We start from the raw sequence: 15,750 nt of genomic DNA, 5'->3' as shown, positions 1-15,750 counted from the left end.
AGAAACCTGGCAACCCGCACCTGCTCAGCTGAGGAAACCTGGCAACCCTCACCTGCTCAGGTGAGGAAACCTGGCAACCCTCACCTGCTTAGGTGAGGAAACCTGGCAACCCTCACCTGCTTAGGTGAGGAAACCTGGCAACCCTCACCTGCTTAGGTGAGGAAACCTGGCAACCCTCACCTGCTTAGGTGAGAAACCTGGCAACCCTCACCTGCTCAGGTGAGGAAACCTGGCAACCCTCACCTGCTCAGGTGAGGAAACCTGGCAATCCTCACCTGTCTGACCCAAAAGTGTACATCACTGAGGAAAGGCAAGCAGTTCAAATAAGACAATGCTATTGTGTGTTACTTATTCATTGACCCCCCCCACCCCCCCACCACCAACAACACAATTTCATATTTGGAACCATTCTAACTGATCCTGTCTCTCTCCTCTCCCATTCTCTCCACTCCTCTCCTCTGCTCTCCTCTTCTCTCTTCACTCCCCTCTCTCTACTCTCCTCCTCTCTCCTCTTCTCTCTCCTCTCCTTTTCTCTGCTCTCGCTCCTCTCTTCTGCTCTCCTCTCATCTTCTGCTCTTCTCTGCTGTCGCTCCTCTGTTCTCTCCTCTTCTCTCCTCTCTCTCCCTCTCTCCTCTCCTCTCCTCTCTCCCTCAGTTATATCCTTTTCAGCATCCTGCCCACTATAGCTGACATCATCATCGCCATCATCTACTTTGTGACCTCCTTCAGCGCCTGGTTTGGCCTCATCATCTTCCTCTGCATGGTTGTCTACCTCAGTGAGTCCACCTGAACCACTCACGTACCGTTCAACCACTAACCAACTCTCAACCAACCCCGAACCAACGCTGTGATCCGCCCTCAACCTGCCTCATCGACTTCATCTTATTGGTTAGGGGCTTATTAAGGGCTGGTTAGGGCGTAGTTATGAGTTGGTCATGGATATATTATGGGTTGATTGTGGTTAGTTGAGGGTTGGTTATGGGTATATTATGGGTTGATTGGGGTTAGTTGAGGGTTGGTTATGGGTATATTATGGGTTGATTGGGGTTAGTTGAGGGTTGGTTATGGGTATATTATGGGTTGATTGGGGTTAGTTGAGCGTTGGTTATGGGTATATTATGGGTTGATTGTGGTTAGTTGAGGGTTGGTTATGGGTATATTATGGTTTGATTGTGGTTAGTTGAGGGTTGGTTATGGGTATATTATAGGTTGATTGGGGTTAGTTGAGGGTCGGTTATGGGTATATTATGGTTTGATTGTGGTTAGTTGAGGGTTGGTACAGTAGAAGGCTGTGATAAAGACGGTTGTCTGTCCCCCACGGTCAGCGTGCACCATCCTGATCACGGAATGGAGGACCAAGTACAGGCGAGACATGAACGCCCAGGACAACAACGCCAAGTCCAAAGCTGTCGACTCGCTGCTGAACTTTGAGACGGTACTTTAACATGCTCAGTATCACAGCAGCGCCAAACAAGTCTACTACTTATCAGAATACCATAGAGGGTTAAACATATCTACTACTTATCAGAATACACTCTAGAGGGCCAAACATCTCTACTTTATCAGAATAACCTAGAGAGAAAACATATCTACTACTTATCAGAATACCCTAGAGGGAAAACATCTCTACTACTTATCAGAATACACTCTAGAGGGAAAACATCTCTACTACTTATCAGAATACACTCTAGAGGGAAAACATCTCTACTACTTATCAGAATACACTATAGAGGGAAAACATATCTACTACTTATCAGAATACACTCTAGAGGGAAAACATCTCTACTACTTATCAGAATACACCCTAGAGGGAAAACATATCTACTACTTATCAGAATACACTCTAGAGGGAAAACATATCTACTACTTATCAGAATACCCTAGAGGGAAAACATATCAACTACTTATCAGAATACACTCTAGAGGGAAAACATATACTACTTATCAGAATACACTCTAGAGGGCAAAACATATCTACTACTTATCAGAATACACTCTAGAGGGAAAACATCTCTACTACTTATCAGAATACACTCTAGAGGGAAAACATCTCTACTACTTATCAGAATACACTCTAGAGGGAAAACATGTCTACTTTATCAGAATACACTCTAGAGGGAAAACAGTACTTTAGAGGGCCAAACATACAGTACAGTACTTATCAGAGTACACTTTAGAGTTCCACACATGCCGTACTTATCAGAATACACTTTAGAGGGCCAAACATACAGGACTGATCGGTATAGACATACCCTAGCCCTAGCCCTAGCCCTAGCCCTAGCCCTAGCCCTAGCCCTAGCCCTATCCTTAGCCCTAGCCCTAGCCCTAGCCCTAGCCCTAGCCCTAGCCCTAGCCCTAGCCTTAGCCCTAGCCCTAGCCCTAGCCCTAGCCCATACCTGATGATATTCGTCCTCTTTTCCCAGGTGAAATATTTCAATGCTGAGAACTATGAAGTACGTTGTTTTGAGGAGGCTATTCTGAAGTATCAGGTAAAGAAAGAAACCATCAAAGAACCACAATCATATATATAGTAATGCTTCTCTCCTACACACCTGGCGACCAGCCAATTGAGGTGTGCAGAAGACCTGGTCATTGGCAGCACGTAGCTCGGGAGGTAGAGCTCCCCGGTTCAATCCCAGCTCCCTGTAGTGTGCCAAAGTATCCTTCAGTTGGTTGAGCAAGACACTGAACCCTAAAATTGCTGTTGGCTTAGTACACAACCGCATAGAAGATAGGTCACTGACCTAGTTAGGTTGTGATTGTGATCCTTTGTGTGTGTGTGTGTGTGTGTGTGTGTGTGTGTGTGTGTGTGTGTGTGTGTGTGTGTGTGTGTGTGTGTGTGTAGGAGAGTGAGTGGAAGACCAGTGCCTCGCTCGCCCTGCTCAACCAGACCCAGAACCTCATCATTGGCGCTGGTCTTCTTGCTGGTTCTTTACTCTGTGCCCACCTGGTCTCCCAGGGCAACTTCCAGGTAAGCCCCATTCTGTCCTCCTAATGCCCACAGCCCTGTCCTCCTACTGTCCTCCTGCTGTCCTCAAACTGCTGTCCTGCTTCTCTCCTCAACCTGGTCCTCTACTGTCCTACTACTGTCCTCAACCTGCTGTCCTCCTACTGTCCTCAACCTGCTGTCCTCCTACTGTGCTCTTACTATGCTACTACTGTCCTCAACCAGCTGTCCTCCTACTGTCCTCAACCTGCTGTCCTCCTACTGTCCTCAACCTGCTGTCCTCAACCTGCTGTCCTCAACCTACTGTCCTCAACCTGCTGTCCTCCTACTGTCCTCAACCTGCTGTCCTCCTACTGTCCTCAACCTGCTGTCCTCAACCTGCTGTCCTCAACCTACTGTCCTCGACCTGCTGTCCTCAACCTGCTGTCCTCAACCTGCTGTCCTCAACCTACTGTCCTCAACCTGCTGTCCTCAACCTGCTGTCCTCAACCTGCTGTCCTCAACCTGCTGTCCTCAAACTGCTGTCCTCCTACTGTCCTCCTACTGTCCTCAACCTGCTGTCCTCCTACTGTCCTCAAACTGCTGTCCTCCTACTGTCCTCCTGCTGTCCTCAACCTGCTGTCCTCAAACTGCTGTCCTCCTACTGTCCTCAACCTGCTGTCCTCCTACTGTCCTCAACCTGTTGTCCTCAACCTACTGTCCTCAACCTGCTGTCCTCCTACTGTCCTCAACCTGCTGTCCTCAACCTGCTGTCCTCAACCTACTGTCCTCAACCTGCTGTCCTCCTACTGTCCTCAAACTGCTGTCCTCAACCTACTGTCCTCAACCTGCTGTCCTCCTACTGTCCTCAACCTGCTGTCCTCAACCTGCTGTCCTCAACCTACTGTCCTCAACCTGCTGTCCTCCTACTGTCCTCAACCTGCTGTCCTCAACCTACTGTCCTCAACCTGCTGTCCTCAACCTGCTGTCCTCAACCTACTGTCCTCAACCTGCTGTCCTCAACCTGCTGTCCTCAACCTGCTGTCCTCAACCTGCTGTCCTCAAACTGCTGTCCTCCTACTGTCCTCCTGCTGTCCTCAACCTGCTGTCCTCAAACTGCTGTCCTCCTACTGTCCTCAACCTGCTGTCCTCCTACTGTCCTCAACCTGCTGTCCTCAACCTGCTGTCCTCCTACTGTCCTCAACCTGCTGTCCTCAACCTGCTGTCCTCAACCTGCTGTCCTCCTACTGTCCTCAACCTACTGTCCTCAACCAGCTGTCCTCCTACTGTCCTCAACCTGCTGTCCTCCTACTGTCCTCAAACTGCTGTCCTCAACCTACTGTCCTCAACCTGCTGTCCTCAACCTGCTGTCCTCAACCTGCTGTCCTCAACCTGCTGTCCTCAACCTGCTGTCCTCAACCTACTGTCCTCAACCTGCTGTCCTCAACCTGCTGTCCTCAACCTGCTGTCCTCAACCTGCTGTCCTCAAACTGCTGTCCTCCTACTGTCCTCCTGCTGTCCTCAACCTGCTGTCCTCAAACTGCTGTCCTCAACCTGCTGTCCTCAACCTGCTGTCCTCAACCTACTGTCCTCGACCTGCTGTCCTCAACCTGCTGTCCTCCTACTGTCCTCAACCTGCTGTCCTCAACCTACTGTCCTCAACCTGCTGTCCTCCTATTTTCCCACCTGCTATTTCCTACCCATCATGATAATCAAGATGAAAGCTCTACACTGTTTCTCCTCCCAGAAATATGTATAATATTGTATAATAATAATATTGACAATATTGACAAATACCTGTTTCAGGTTGGCGACTATGTTCTTTTCGGCACCTACATCGTCCAGCTGTACACTCCTCTCAACTGGTTTGGGACCTACTACAGGTGAGGCCCAGGGCAGGTCAAACATACATCATTTACATTAGTGACGGCCACTGCTGCTTTGGTCCTAATGTCGGCTTAAAATGTGCCAGAGGGCAAAATATGTGTTGTGTTGTGTTGTTTTTTTGTTTGTTTGTTTTACGGTTTTCCTTTGTTTTAATATGACGCAAATGATACGAAGAACCTATTCAACATAAACAACAGTTTTAGGATCACTAAATAAACATATTTTGTTGAGAAAGTAGGCAAAGTGTTTAAGTGAGAACAGCTCTGAACCTTTGAAGCACATTTTCTCTGCTTAGTGATTCCAGGTGTACCAACATTCACAGAAGCGGATCTTCTTCAAATATTTGCAGATTTCAATACATGGCACATCATCTGAAAGCTCACTATTGAATACTTTCATAATATGTGAAAAAAGAAAGACAGAAAAATGACCTTGCCCTACTTAACCCTTTCGATACGACCACATCACCGGCAACATTTTAAAAATATCTAACAAATATTTAATAATATAAAAAAATATCTAACAAATATAAAAAATTCCTCACTCCAACACTTTGCTGAAAGCTGAGAAACTGCGCTTTCTACTATTATTGGGAAAATCCAATTAATATTCAAAATGTTGTCACTGTACTTTCAGGGTTAAAAGGGTTAAGGACTGATCCACAAGTGGCTGCCTTATTGTTCTAATGTTGACTGGTTCATTCAGTGAGGTGAGGATGCTGTCACCTGTAGTGAGACAGGTGTGTGAGCTGAGGAGAGAGAGATCCAGTCATGTCTGTATGGAACGGTCTATATATATTACATTACAGTCATTTAGCGGACGCTTTTATCCAAAGCGACTAACAATAATTGCATTTAACGTAGGAAAAGCCAGTGTACTACTACTTGCCAGAACTCACAAGTGCATCTTCCCTCTAAAACAAGTGACTTAAGAGCATAATCTAGTGCTGAAGGCAAAGTGCAAGAATAGCAATCTAAAATACAGTGCAATACAATACAATACAATAAAATACAATAAGTGCTTAGGAGGGAGGATTGTTGTAGTACTTCTTGAAGAGATGAGTTTTGAGCCTGCGACGAAAGATGGGCAGCGACTCTGCTGTCCTGACATCAGTGGGCAGTTCGTTCCACCACTGCGGGGCCAGGACAGAGAAGAGCCGTGACCGTGTCGTTCGACCGTAGGGGCCTCGGGAGTGACATATATATGTTATTGTCTCCCCAGGCTGATCCAGAGTGCCTTTGTTGACATGGAGCACATGTTCAAACTCCTCACAGAGGAGCAGGAGGTAGGTGTTGTGTGCTGGAGAATGTCAAACTCCACTCTTTGTCCGTTGAAAAACAACAACTTTGTGAGTACTAAACCTTTTATTCGATCTGCTCTGGGGTCAGTTAGTCCACACAGTCAGACGTGTGTCTTTGTGCTGGGTCAAAGTGTGTGTGTGTGTGTGTGTGTGTGTGTGTGTGTGTGTGTGTGTGTGTGTGTGTTTTTGTGTGCATGTGAATGCATCCGTGTGTGCGTGTGTGTGTGTTTTTGTGTGCATGTGAATGCATGTGTGTGTCCGTGCGTGTGCGTGTGTGTGTGTGTGTGTGTTTTATGTGTGTGTGTGTGTGTGTGTGCCCGCCCGCCCGTGTGTGTGTGTGTGTGTGTGTGTGTGTGTGTGTGTGTGTGTGTGTGTGTGTGTGTGTGTGGAGCTTGTGGGAAAGCTCTCCCATACCCAGTCACCCTGCTCGTAGCACCGGGCTCATTCACAGCCTCTCCAGACCCCCTTGATATGGTAATGGACAGATGAATATAAACAAAGACATTATGGGATGTTGAGATTTCTTTCTTTGATTTGTCTTGGGAAGCTGTTCAGTAGCCGTGAGACGATGGAGGAGGAGGAGGAGGATGGAGGGATGGATGGATGGATGGATGGATGGATGGATGGATGGATGGATGGGTGGATGGATGGGGAAGGAGGGTGAAGGATGGATGGATGATGCATGGATGGATGAGGAAGGAGGGTGATGGATGGATGATGCATGGATGGATGAGAAAGGAGGGTGATGGATGGAGGATGGATGGATGGATGGATGGATGATGCATGGATGGATGAGGAAGGAGGGTGATGGATGGATGATGGATGGATGGATGGATGACGCATGGATGGATGAGGAAGGAGGGTGATGGATGGATGGATGGATGGATGGATGGATGATGCATGAATGGATGAGGAAGGAGGGGGAAGGGTGGATGGATGGATGGAGGGTGAACGATGGATGGATGGATAGAGGGGGGAGGGTGGATGGATGGATGAATAGAGGGGGAAGGGTGGATAGGGGAGGAAGAGGTCATCTAGTGGAGGGAAACGGTTTGCTGTCACACACACACACACACACACACACACACACACACACACACACACACACACACAGAGTCTGGCTCCAAGGATTCAGGGATGTTTATTAGTCGTACTGCATGTACACTGTACAGTGAAAGATACAGATACCATGTACGGTGAACTGGTCACTTGGGCTTCTCCTCACGTACCGTAGCTGAATAAAGATTTCCGCCGGTGGGCCTCCTCGATGGTGACGGATGGTTTCGCTCGCTCCTCAGCGTCCTGAAGTCCACTATCAGTCCCCTTGTTTTGCTGATGTCCAGAAAGACGTTGTTGCCCTGACACCAAGTTGCCCTGTCTCACCCCTGACTGTTTCTTCGTTGACTGACCCCCTGTGTGTGTGTGTGTGTGTGTGTGTGTGTGTGTGTGTGTGTGTGTGTGTGTGTGTGTGTGTGGTGTGTGGTGTGTGGTGTGTGTGTGTGTGTGTGTGTGTGTGTGTGTGTGTGTGTGTGTGTGTGTGTGTGTGTGTGTGTGTGTGTGTGTGTGTAGGTGAAGGATGATGCAGATGCTCCAGAGCTAGTGGTGACCTCGGGCCAGGTGGACTTTGACAGAGTGTGTTTCAGCTACACTGAAGGGTGGGTGTGTCTTTGTGACGCTGACTGTAGCGCATCACTTCTAGTGGACATAAACAGACACTCTGGCGCTGTTTGTTTTTGTGGGTGTCCTTAGATCTTGCCTGTTTATTTTTCTCTTGATGTGGGTGCACAGTTGTGATTCAGCCCTGTCTGTCTATCTGTCTGTCCATAGGCATGTGATTCAGCCCTGTCTGTCTATCTGTCTGTCCATAGGCATGTGATTCAGCCCTGTCTGTCTCTCTGTCTGTCCATAGGCATGTGATTCAGCCCTGTCTGTCTCTCTGTCTGTCCATAGGCATGTGATTCAACCGTATCTGTCTGTCCATAGGCATGTGATTCAGCCCTATCTGTCTGTCTGTCCATAGGCATGTGATTCAGCCCTGTCTGTCTATCTGTCTGTCCATAGGCATGTGATTCAGCCCTGTCTGTCCATAGGCATGTGATTCAGCCCTGTCTGTCTCTCTGTCTGTCCATAGGCATGTGATTCAGCCCTGTCTGTCTATCTGTCTGTCCATAGGCATGTGATTCAGCCCTGTCTGTCTATCTGTCTGTCCATAGGCATGTGATTCAGCCCTGTCTGTCTATCTGTCTGTCCATAGGCATGTGATTCAGCCCTGTCTGTCTATCTGTCTGTCCATAGGCATGTGATTCAGCCCTGTCTGTCTCTCTGTCTGTCCATAGGCATGTGATTCAACCCTGTCTGTCTATCTGTCTGTCCATAGGCATGTGATTCAGCCCTGTCTGTCTCTCTGTCTGTCCATAGGCATGTGATTCTCAGGGACGTGTCCTTCACGGCGATGCCTGGACAGACGGTGGCTCTGGTAGGTACCTGGGCTGGGACAGGAAGCACCAGAGAACTTGGGTAAAAACGTCCTTTGCTGAAGCTTTATGATGGGATTGTCTGAGTTTAAAGAACACTGGTTGGATAGATACTAGTGTCCATTATATTATCTGTGCTTAGAACGACAGTAATCGACTGCAAACTGCTCAAAAGCACATTGCCAGATTCTGTAGGCCGAGAGGAATCCAATGATGTCCACCTCTTGACATTTGGTCGATTTTACTGACCACTAGATCGACCAGAAGACATGCAACTGCTCTGATCGCTATCTTTGTTAGCATAAGTGAATGGAGTAGAACATAGCGAAAATTAGCATCACGGCTAAGAGTTGAATGAATGAATGATAGCTTGGTTTGTAGATACTGTTGTACATAGTGGACAATAGAACACAGATTTTAAGTGACTGAAGTAGAACATAGTGGACATGCTGTGTTTGGCAAGTCTGAATGATAGTTTGGTTTGGCTAAAGTTTGCTAGCTAGCTAGCTACTACCTCGGGGCGACTGGTTGCCCTGTCATTCCGAGGCCCCTGCGGTCGATCAACATGGTCACGGCTCTTCTCTGTCCTGGCCCCGCAGTGGTGGAACGAACTGCCCACTGACGTCAGGACAGCAGAGTCGTTGCTCATCTTTTGCTGCAGGCTCAAAACTCATCTCTTCAAGAAGTACTACCATTATCCTCCCTTTTAAGGATCTATTGTATTTCTAAATTGCTATTCTTGCACGTTGCCTTCAGCACTAGATTATGCTCTTAGTCACTTGTTTTAGAAAGGAGGTGCACTTGTGAGCTCTGGCAAGTAGTAATACATTGGCTTTTCCCACGTTAAATGCAATGTAAGTCGCTTTGGATAAAAGCGTCAGCTAAATGACTGATGTAATACTATTTGGGTGGACAATAGAACACACAAAGTTTGGGCAAAGTTGAGCAACGGCAAACTAATTCTAGAGTACCTGGAATGCTGGTACAAGGTAACAGTTCAGTGTTTGTATCAGAGCAGTCACATTCATTTTGGTCAAAGCTGAGCAGGCAAAATACTTTTGCTTTTGCATCAGGGTTGGGTATTGTGCATTGTGAAAGGATGAGCTCCTCCAGAGCAGTATTTTATGAGAAAATTTGCCAAAAAGTGAATTAATTAAAAATCAGACTCCGTCACTGTCTGTCTGGGACTCATATGGATACCTGTGCCTAATATGAATGAAAATGCGAACAGGGCAGATACCCAGATACAGAGTGTTGTTCTTTATTAGTATGTGTTTGTGTGTGTGTGTGTGTGTGTGTGTGTGTGTGTCTCTGCAGGTAGGCCAGTCTGGGTCGGGTAAAAGCACTATCCTCCGTCTGCTCTTTCGCTTCTATGACCTTCAGGAAGGAAGCATCCACATCGATGGTCAGGACATCTCTAAGGTCAGCGAGCTCACCGAGGCTAGACTCACACACTGACGGCACACAAACACGCATGCACCCGCACACAAACACACATGCACGCGCACACAAACACACATGCACGCGCACACAGACACACATGCACGCGCACACAGACACACATGCACACAAACACACATGCACGCGCACACAAACACGCATGCACGCGCACACAAACACGCATGCACGCGCACACAGACACGCATGCACGCGCACACAAACACGCATGCACGCGCACACAAACACGCGTGCACGCGCACACAGACACACATGCACGCGCACACAAACACGCATGCATGCGCTCAGACACGCATGCACGCGCACACAGACACACATGCACACGCACACAAACACGCATGCACGCGCACACAAACACGCGTGCACGCGCACACAGACACACATGCACGCGCACACAAACACGCATGCACGCGCTCAGACACGCATGCACGCGCACACAGACACACATGCACACGCACACAGACAGGTGGCTTAGCTAGCAGACTGAAAAACAGATGTATTCCACCGTGTAAAGATAAAACAGTGACTGCTGGGACAGAGAGAGACCTCAGTGTTCACAGGAGAAGATGTCGAGAGACATTGGTTAACATCATTCTTCTCTAATTGCCTCTATTCCAAACGATGTTTGCTTTCTCAGCTGTTATTTTCTGTATCTGTTGGTTGACTGGACGGCGTTTAGGGACGTCTTGATGAACCCAACTGAAATAGTTGTGAAATGGATGTAATGTAATAGCTAGCAGAGAGAGAGGGAAGCTGCTAGATATTATATTACTATCTTTACACACCCACGCCTGCATTCACACACACACACACACACACACGCATGCATGCATTCATACACACACACACACACATGCCTGCATGCACGCATTCACATGCACGCACGCACGCGCAAACACACGCGCACACACACATACACACACACACACACACACACACGCGCATTCATACACACACAAACACACACATACACACACGCATGCATTCATACACACACACACACATACACACACACGCGCATGCATTCATACACACACACACATGCCTGCATGCACGCATTCACATACACGCACGGACGCGCACACACACACACACACACACACACACACACACACACACACACACACACACACACACACACAGCTGAACTGGAGCAATCTGCCTCAGTGTCTCTCTCATCACCAAGTCAAGCTGCCCCATGTGAATAAAACATCCTGAAAGCCTTGTGAATAATTAATCTATAACTTCAGCTGCCGCCCGCTCTTATTCTGACGCCTCGCTCCGACCCTCAACCCATTTGCAGGACTGAGGTCTCTCTGGGAGGGAGAGCTTAGTGCAACTTCAGTCTCTCTACTGTGGGTCTTTCAAAAGTATGTTTGGTGCAGTGATGCTGGTCTCAGTGCTACGTTTGGTGCTGTGTGCTATGTCTCCATTTTAATTGAGCCTTCTGTTATTCAGGTATGTATTGTAGAGGTTAAAAAAAATCTATTTTCAAGAGAAGCTGAGGGTAGAGAGCTGGGTTAGAGCTACACTATGTACGTTTAGACTGATCAGACTTTACTGTGACTGTGTACTGTAGCCTACTCATAGAGCATCTATTCACCTTCACAAGCACACTTTTACACATACTCAAGTATACTTACTCACTTACTACACATACAAAGTATACATACTCAAATAAAGAGTCTCCAAACACCATACATGGTGGCCACAAGCGCTGCCACCACAAAATGGATCGGTGGCATTGCAAGAGTGCACTCCTGAGAATCAAGTGAGCACACTCATGTTTTCAGAATCAAGTGAGCACACATGTTTTCAGAATCAAGTGAGCACACTCATGTTTTCAGAATCAAGTGAGCACACTCATGTTTTCAGAATCAAGTGAGCACACTCATGTTTTCAGAATCAAGTGAGCACACTCATGTTTTCAGAATCAAGTGAGCACACTCATGTTTTCAGAATCAAGTGAGCACACTCATGTTTTCAGAATCAAGTGAGCACACATGTTTTCAGAATCAAGTGAGCACACTCATGTTTTCAGAATCAAGTGAGCACACTCATGTTTTTGTATATTTGCTACACAGTGAAGTGCGTTGAAAGATGGAGAATTGTTATCCCTTGTGGAGTGGTGTGCTGAGACACTGGTAATGGATTCAAAACTCCCATCACTGGAGATTTTGATAACGTGTCATTTTTGGGGGTTTTGTGACACACAGTACCATTGAGTGCATAGAAACACTTTCTTATCAAGGGTTTGTACACCGAATCAGGTGTGAATTTTCCCCATTTATTGAGTTCACAAACACCAAATACAGTGTAGTGTGTGGTTTGGTAGTGTGTGGTCACCGCCTCATGATGTAGTTCCAAGACACCCAATAGTGTATGTTTAGGTACAATAAAATGATTTCCAAGTGGAATTGTCTTTAATGTAAAAATCTGTATTTAATTGTGCAAACAAACAAACAAACAAACAAATGCACCCACCCACACGCCACTTGTCGCTGGGGCGGGGTAAAGATAAATAATAAAACATCAGTTAATAATAACAGTCTCTTACTGGAAACTCCAGCACAATGAATGCACTGTCTTTCCCTAGACTTAGGGGAAGCATTAGTCATGCATTTGTGTGATGATGATCTGCCCAGAGGGATCATCACTGGTCCTCTCTTCTTCCATGGCGATGTCCATGCCGGAAGGTAACATGTAAAGATGAACACAGCTCCTGGTTTGAGAACAGTCATGGATGCCCGGTAGGGATATTTAGCTGAAGAAGCAAAGAACTGGCACTCACGGAATAGACCGGATAATCTTGGTATTTATTGGACAAACAGACGCGTTTCAGTTTCAGATCAGTAACAACATGTTGACGATGGCTTAAGGGCAAAACGCATCCGTTTGCCCAATAAACTCTTAAGATGACACAGTCTATTCCGTGAGTGCCAGTTCTTTGCTTCCATGCCATACACGGTATTTTTTGAAGACCAGCCACTTTGAATATTGTCTTTTTTCCTCCTCATGACCAAAATATTTAGGCGTTGGATAAAAGCAGTTCTCTTGACATCAGTGAGTGAGTGGGTTGTGTTGTTTACCGGTTCATAATCCATATTAAATCTAGAAATGACCTCCGCTCATGAGTCAGTCAGAGAGTTTATTTGATATTTTAGTCTAGCAGGAGAAATAGGTCACTGTGCACCCGAATGAGATTTTTCACTTTGTGCACTAAAATGAAAATAAAATGAAATGATTCTGTAATCTGTGGAAGTCGCATGACTGTAATAAGTAAGTCCAATCATTTTGAGTTGCCAACTTGAAATGATTGGCTGGCTTACCTGCCTGTGAACCTACAGTACCTAACTGCCTAGCGAGGGTCATTTGTTTTTCTCCAGTTTGGAGGAGGGGCTTTGGAGGGAGGCCTGATGGGAGGAACGGGGATTTTGTCGGTTGCATTTTTTAAATCACAAACCTTTTTTCCTGAAATACTGCTTTTTGTCTATGCACCTATGGATCCATTGAGTGTGTTAGCGGCGATGGGATATATCTCAAGAATGCACCGTTTGACGAAACTTTGATATCGGCCGTTGTATATGATTGTAAATAACCTTTTAACATGGCTTATAATGCTAAATTCCGAACCTGTCCTTTAAGAGAAAAGTGGTAACTGTCAGGTCACAGACTAAGAGCAACTACAGGTTAAAAGCAGAAGATCAGAGATCACCACACTACCATCCAGAACCTGGACTTCATAACTGTTAAAAAAAAATCAGTTGGAGGTTAAATTCTTCAAACAGTAATGGTTCCCTGAAGAATTGTGATATGTTTATGATATTAGGTACAGGAAGTGAAGGGTGACAGGAGAGGCATGAGAAGATAGGGGAGGGTTGAGCCGGTTTCAAACACATACACCTATACTTCGGAGGCAGCAGGGCTTAAACGCTAGACCACCCTCGGCCCCCGATGTGTGGAACATATCTAACTAAGATGTGGGGTGAGGAGGAGAGAGAGGTTGCGTCATCAAGATTTAATCCCACACATCCTGGCACAAAAGACACTCTTTAAACCGTTACTCTATAAAGTGAAACCCAAGTGGATGTTTGGACGTTAACACCCTCCAAACACCACATGTGTTTGAAGTGGTGTCGGGGCCCCGCCCTTCACACTGGGCCTTTTAGCTTTATGTTTTTTTTTTATGTTCTGTCTTTTTTATGTTCTTTCTAGTCCTCCTATAGTCCCCCTCACTCATGTGCCCTAGTTCCCCTCTAGTCCTCCTCTAGTCCCCTTCTAGACCCCTCACTCCTAGACCCTAGTCCCCCTCACTCATGTGCCCTAGTTCCCCTCTAGTCCTCCTCTAGTCCCCCTCTAGACCCCTCACTCCTGGACCCTAGTTTCCCTCTAGTCCCCCTCTAGTCCAGCTCTAGACCCCTCACTCCTGGACTCTAGTCCCCCTCTAGCCCTCCTCTAGTCCAGCTCTAGTCCAGCTCTAGTCCCCTCACTCCTGGACCCTAGTCCCGCTCTAGTCCCCCTCTAGTCCCCCTCTAGTCCCGCTCTAGACCCCTACCTCCTGGACCCTAGTCCCCCTCTAGTCCCCCTCTAGACCCCTCACTCCTGGACCCTAGTCCCCCTCTAGTCCCCCTCTAGACCCCTCTAGTCCCCTCACTCCTGGACCCTAGTCCCGCTCTAGTCTCCCTCTAGTCCCCCTCTAGTCCCGCTCTAGGCCCCTCACTCCTGGACCCTAGTCCCGCTCTAGTCCCCTCACTCTTGGACCCTAGTCCCGCTCTAGTCCCCTCACTCCTGGACCCTAGTCCCGCTCTAGTCCCCTCACTCCTGGACCCTAGTCCCGCTCTAGTCCCCTCACTCCTGGACCCTAGTCCCGCTCTAGTCCCCTCACTCCTGGACCCTAGTCCCGCTCTAGTCCCCTCACTCCTGGACCCTAGTCCCGCTCTAGTCCCCCTCTGTCTCGTTATGTTCAGCGCCACTTTGTCTTATTTTCCTCTGTTATCGTCCCAGTAGTTTGCCTCAGTTTCGTTGTTTCTTCCTGTGCTCCTGAGCTCCTGCTGTTTTCTCTGCTGGGTTTACTTTCCTTTTCTGAATTAATGAATCCACACTAAACCTGCCTGGAGCAGCTGCATTACGGCCCTACCTCGCACGCCCCTACCTCGCATGCCCCTACCTCGCACGCCCCTACCTCGCACACCCCTGCCTCGCACGCCCCTACCTCGCACGCCCCTACCTCGCACACCCCTACCTCGCACGCCCCTACCTCGCATGCATCTATGAGCTCTTATTACACCTCGAGAGAGCACTGTAATTACACACACACACACACACACACAGGGAGAGAGAGAGGGGGAGAGCGAGAGAGAAAGGTAATGAAAGATACTTATGGAAATGGAAAGAGGGAGTGTGTGAGAGTAAATTATCTCTGTTCATAGCAGGTCCACATGTTGGGATCAGATTCCACATAAATACTGTCACACTTCCAGAGCATAAGAGCATTCCTACTTCGGTGAGAATGACCTAAACTCTACATACCTCTCACAGGTGTGAGACCAACGGCACAGCTCTCTCGCCTGGTTCTGTTTAATGCTGGACTCAACCTGACAAACCGTAGCATAGGAGAGCGAAGCTGTTTCTAGACGCTGATCTGGGCTCAGTGCTTATTTGTCATGCTAATAGCTCATTAGCAGGAATTTAACCAGTGAATATAG

General features: G+C 47.4%; 1 protein-coding gene across 1 annotated transcript in view; it reads left to right on the top strand.

The window, feature by feature from the left end:
• LOC311312962 (ATP-binding cassette sub-family B member 6-like) overlaps nt 1-15,750 on the top strand; it is a gene marked incomplete at both ends in the record, with an annotated part of 41,490 nt that overhangs the window by 11,234 nt on the left and 14,506 nt on the right. Inside the window, 9 exons of the mRNA XM_084442970.1 lie at nt 655-776; nt 1,326-1,435; nt 2,424-2,489; nt 2,846-2,971; nt 4,733-4,809; nt 6,035-6,098; nt 7,683-7,768; nt 8,532-8,589; nt 9,905-10,009. Of these exons, the coding sequence (XP_084299096.1) occupies nt 655-776; nt 1,326-1,435; nt 2,424-2,489; nt 2,846-2,971; nt 4,733-4,809; nt 6,035-6,098; nt 7,683-7,768; nt 8,532-8,589; nt 9,905-10,009 (814 nt within the window). The remainder of the gene's footprint in view (nt 1-654; nt 777-1,325; nt 1,436-2,423; nt 2,490-2,845; nt 2,972-4,732; nt 4,810-6,034; nt 6,099-7,682; nt 7,769-8,531; nt 8,590-9,904; nt 10,010-15,750) is intronic.

Source organism: Borostomias antarcticus, assembly GCF_949987555.1.
Source record: "Borostomias antarcticus genome assembly, chromosome: 9".
NCBI lineage: Eukaryota > Metazoa > Chordata > Actinopteri > Stomiiformes > Stomiidae > Borostomias > Borostomias antarcticus.
Note: the sequence above shows the minus strand (reverse complement) of the source record. Positions and strands in the feature narration are given on the sequence as shown.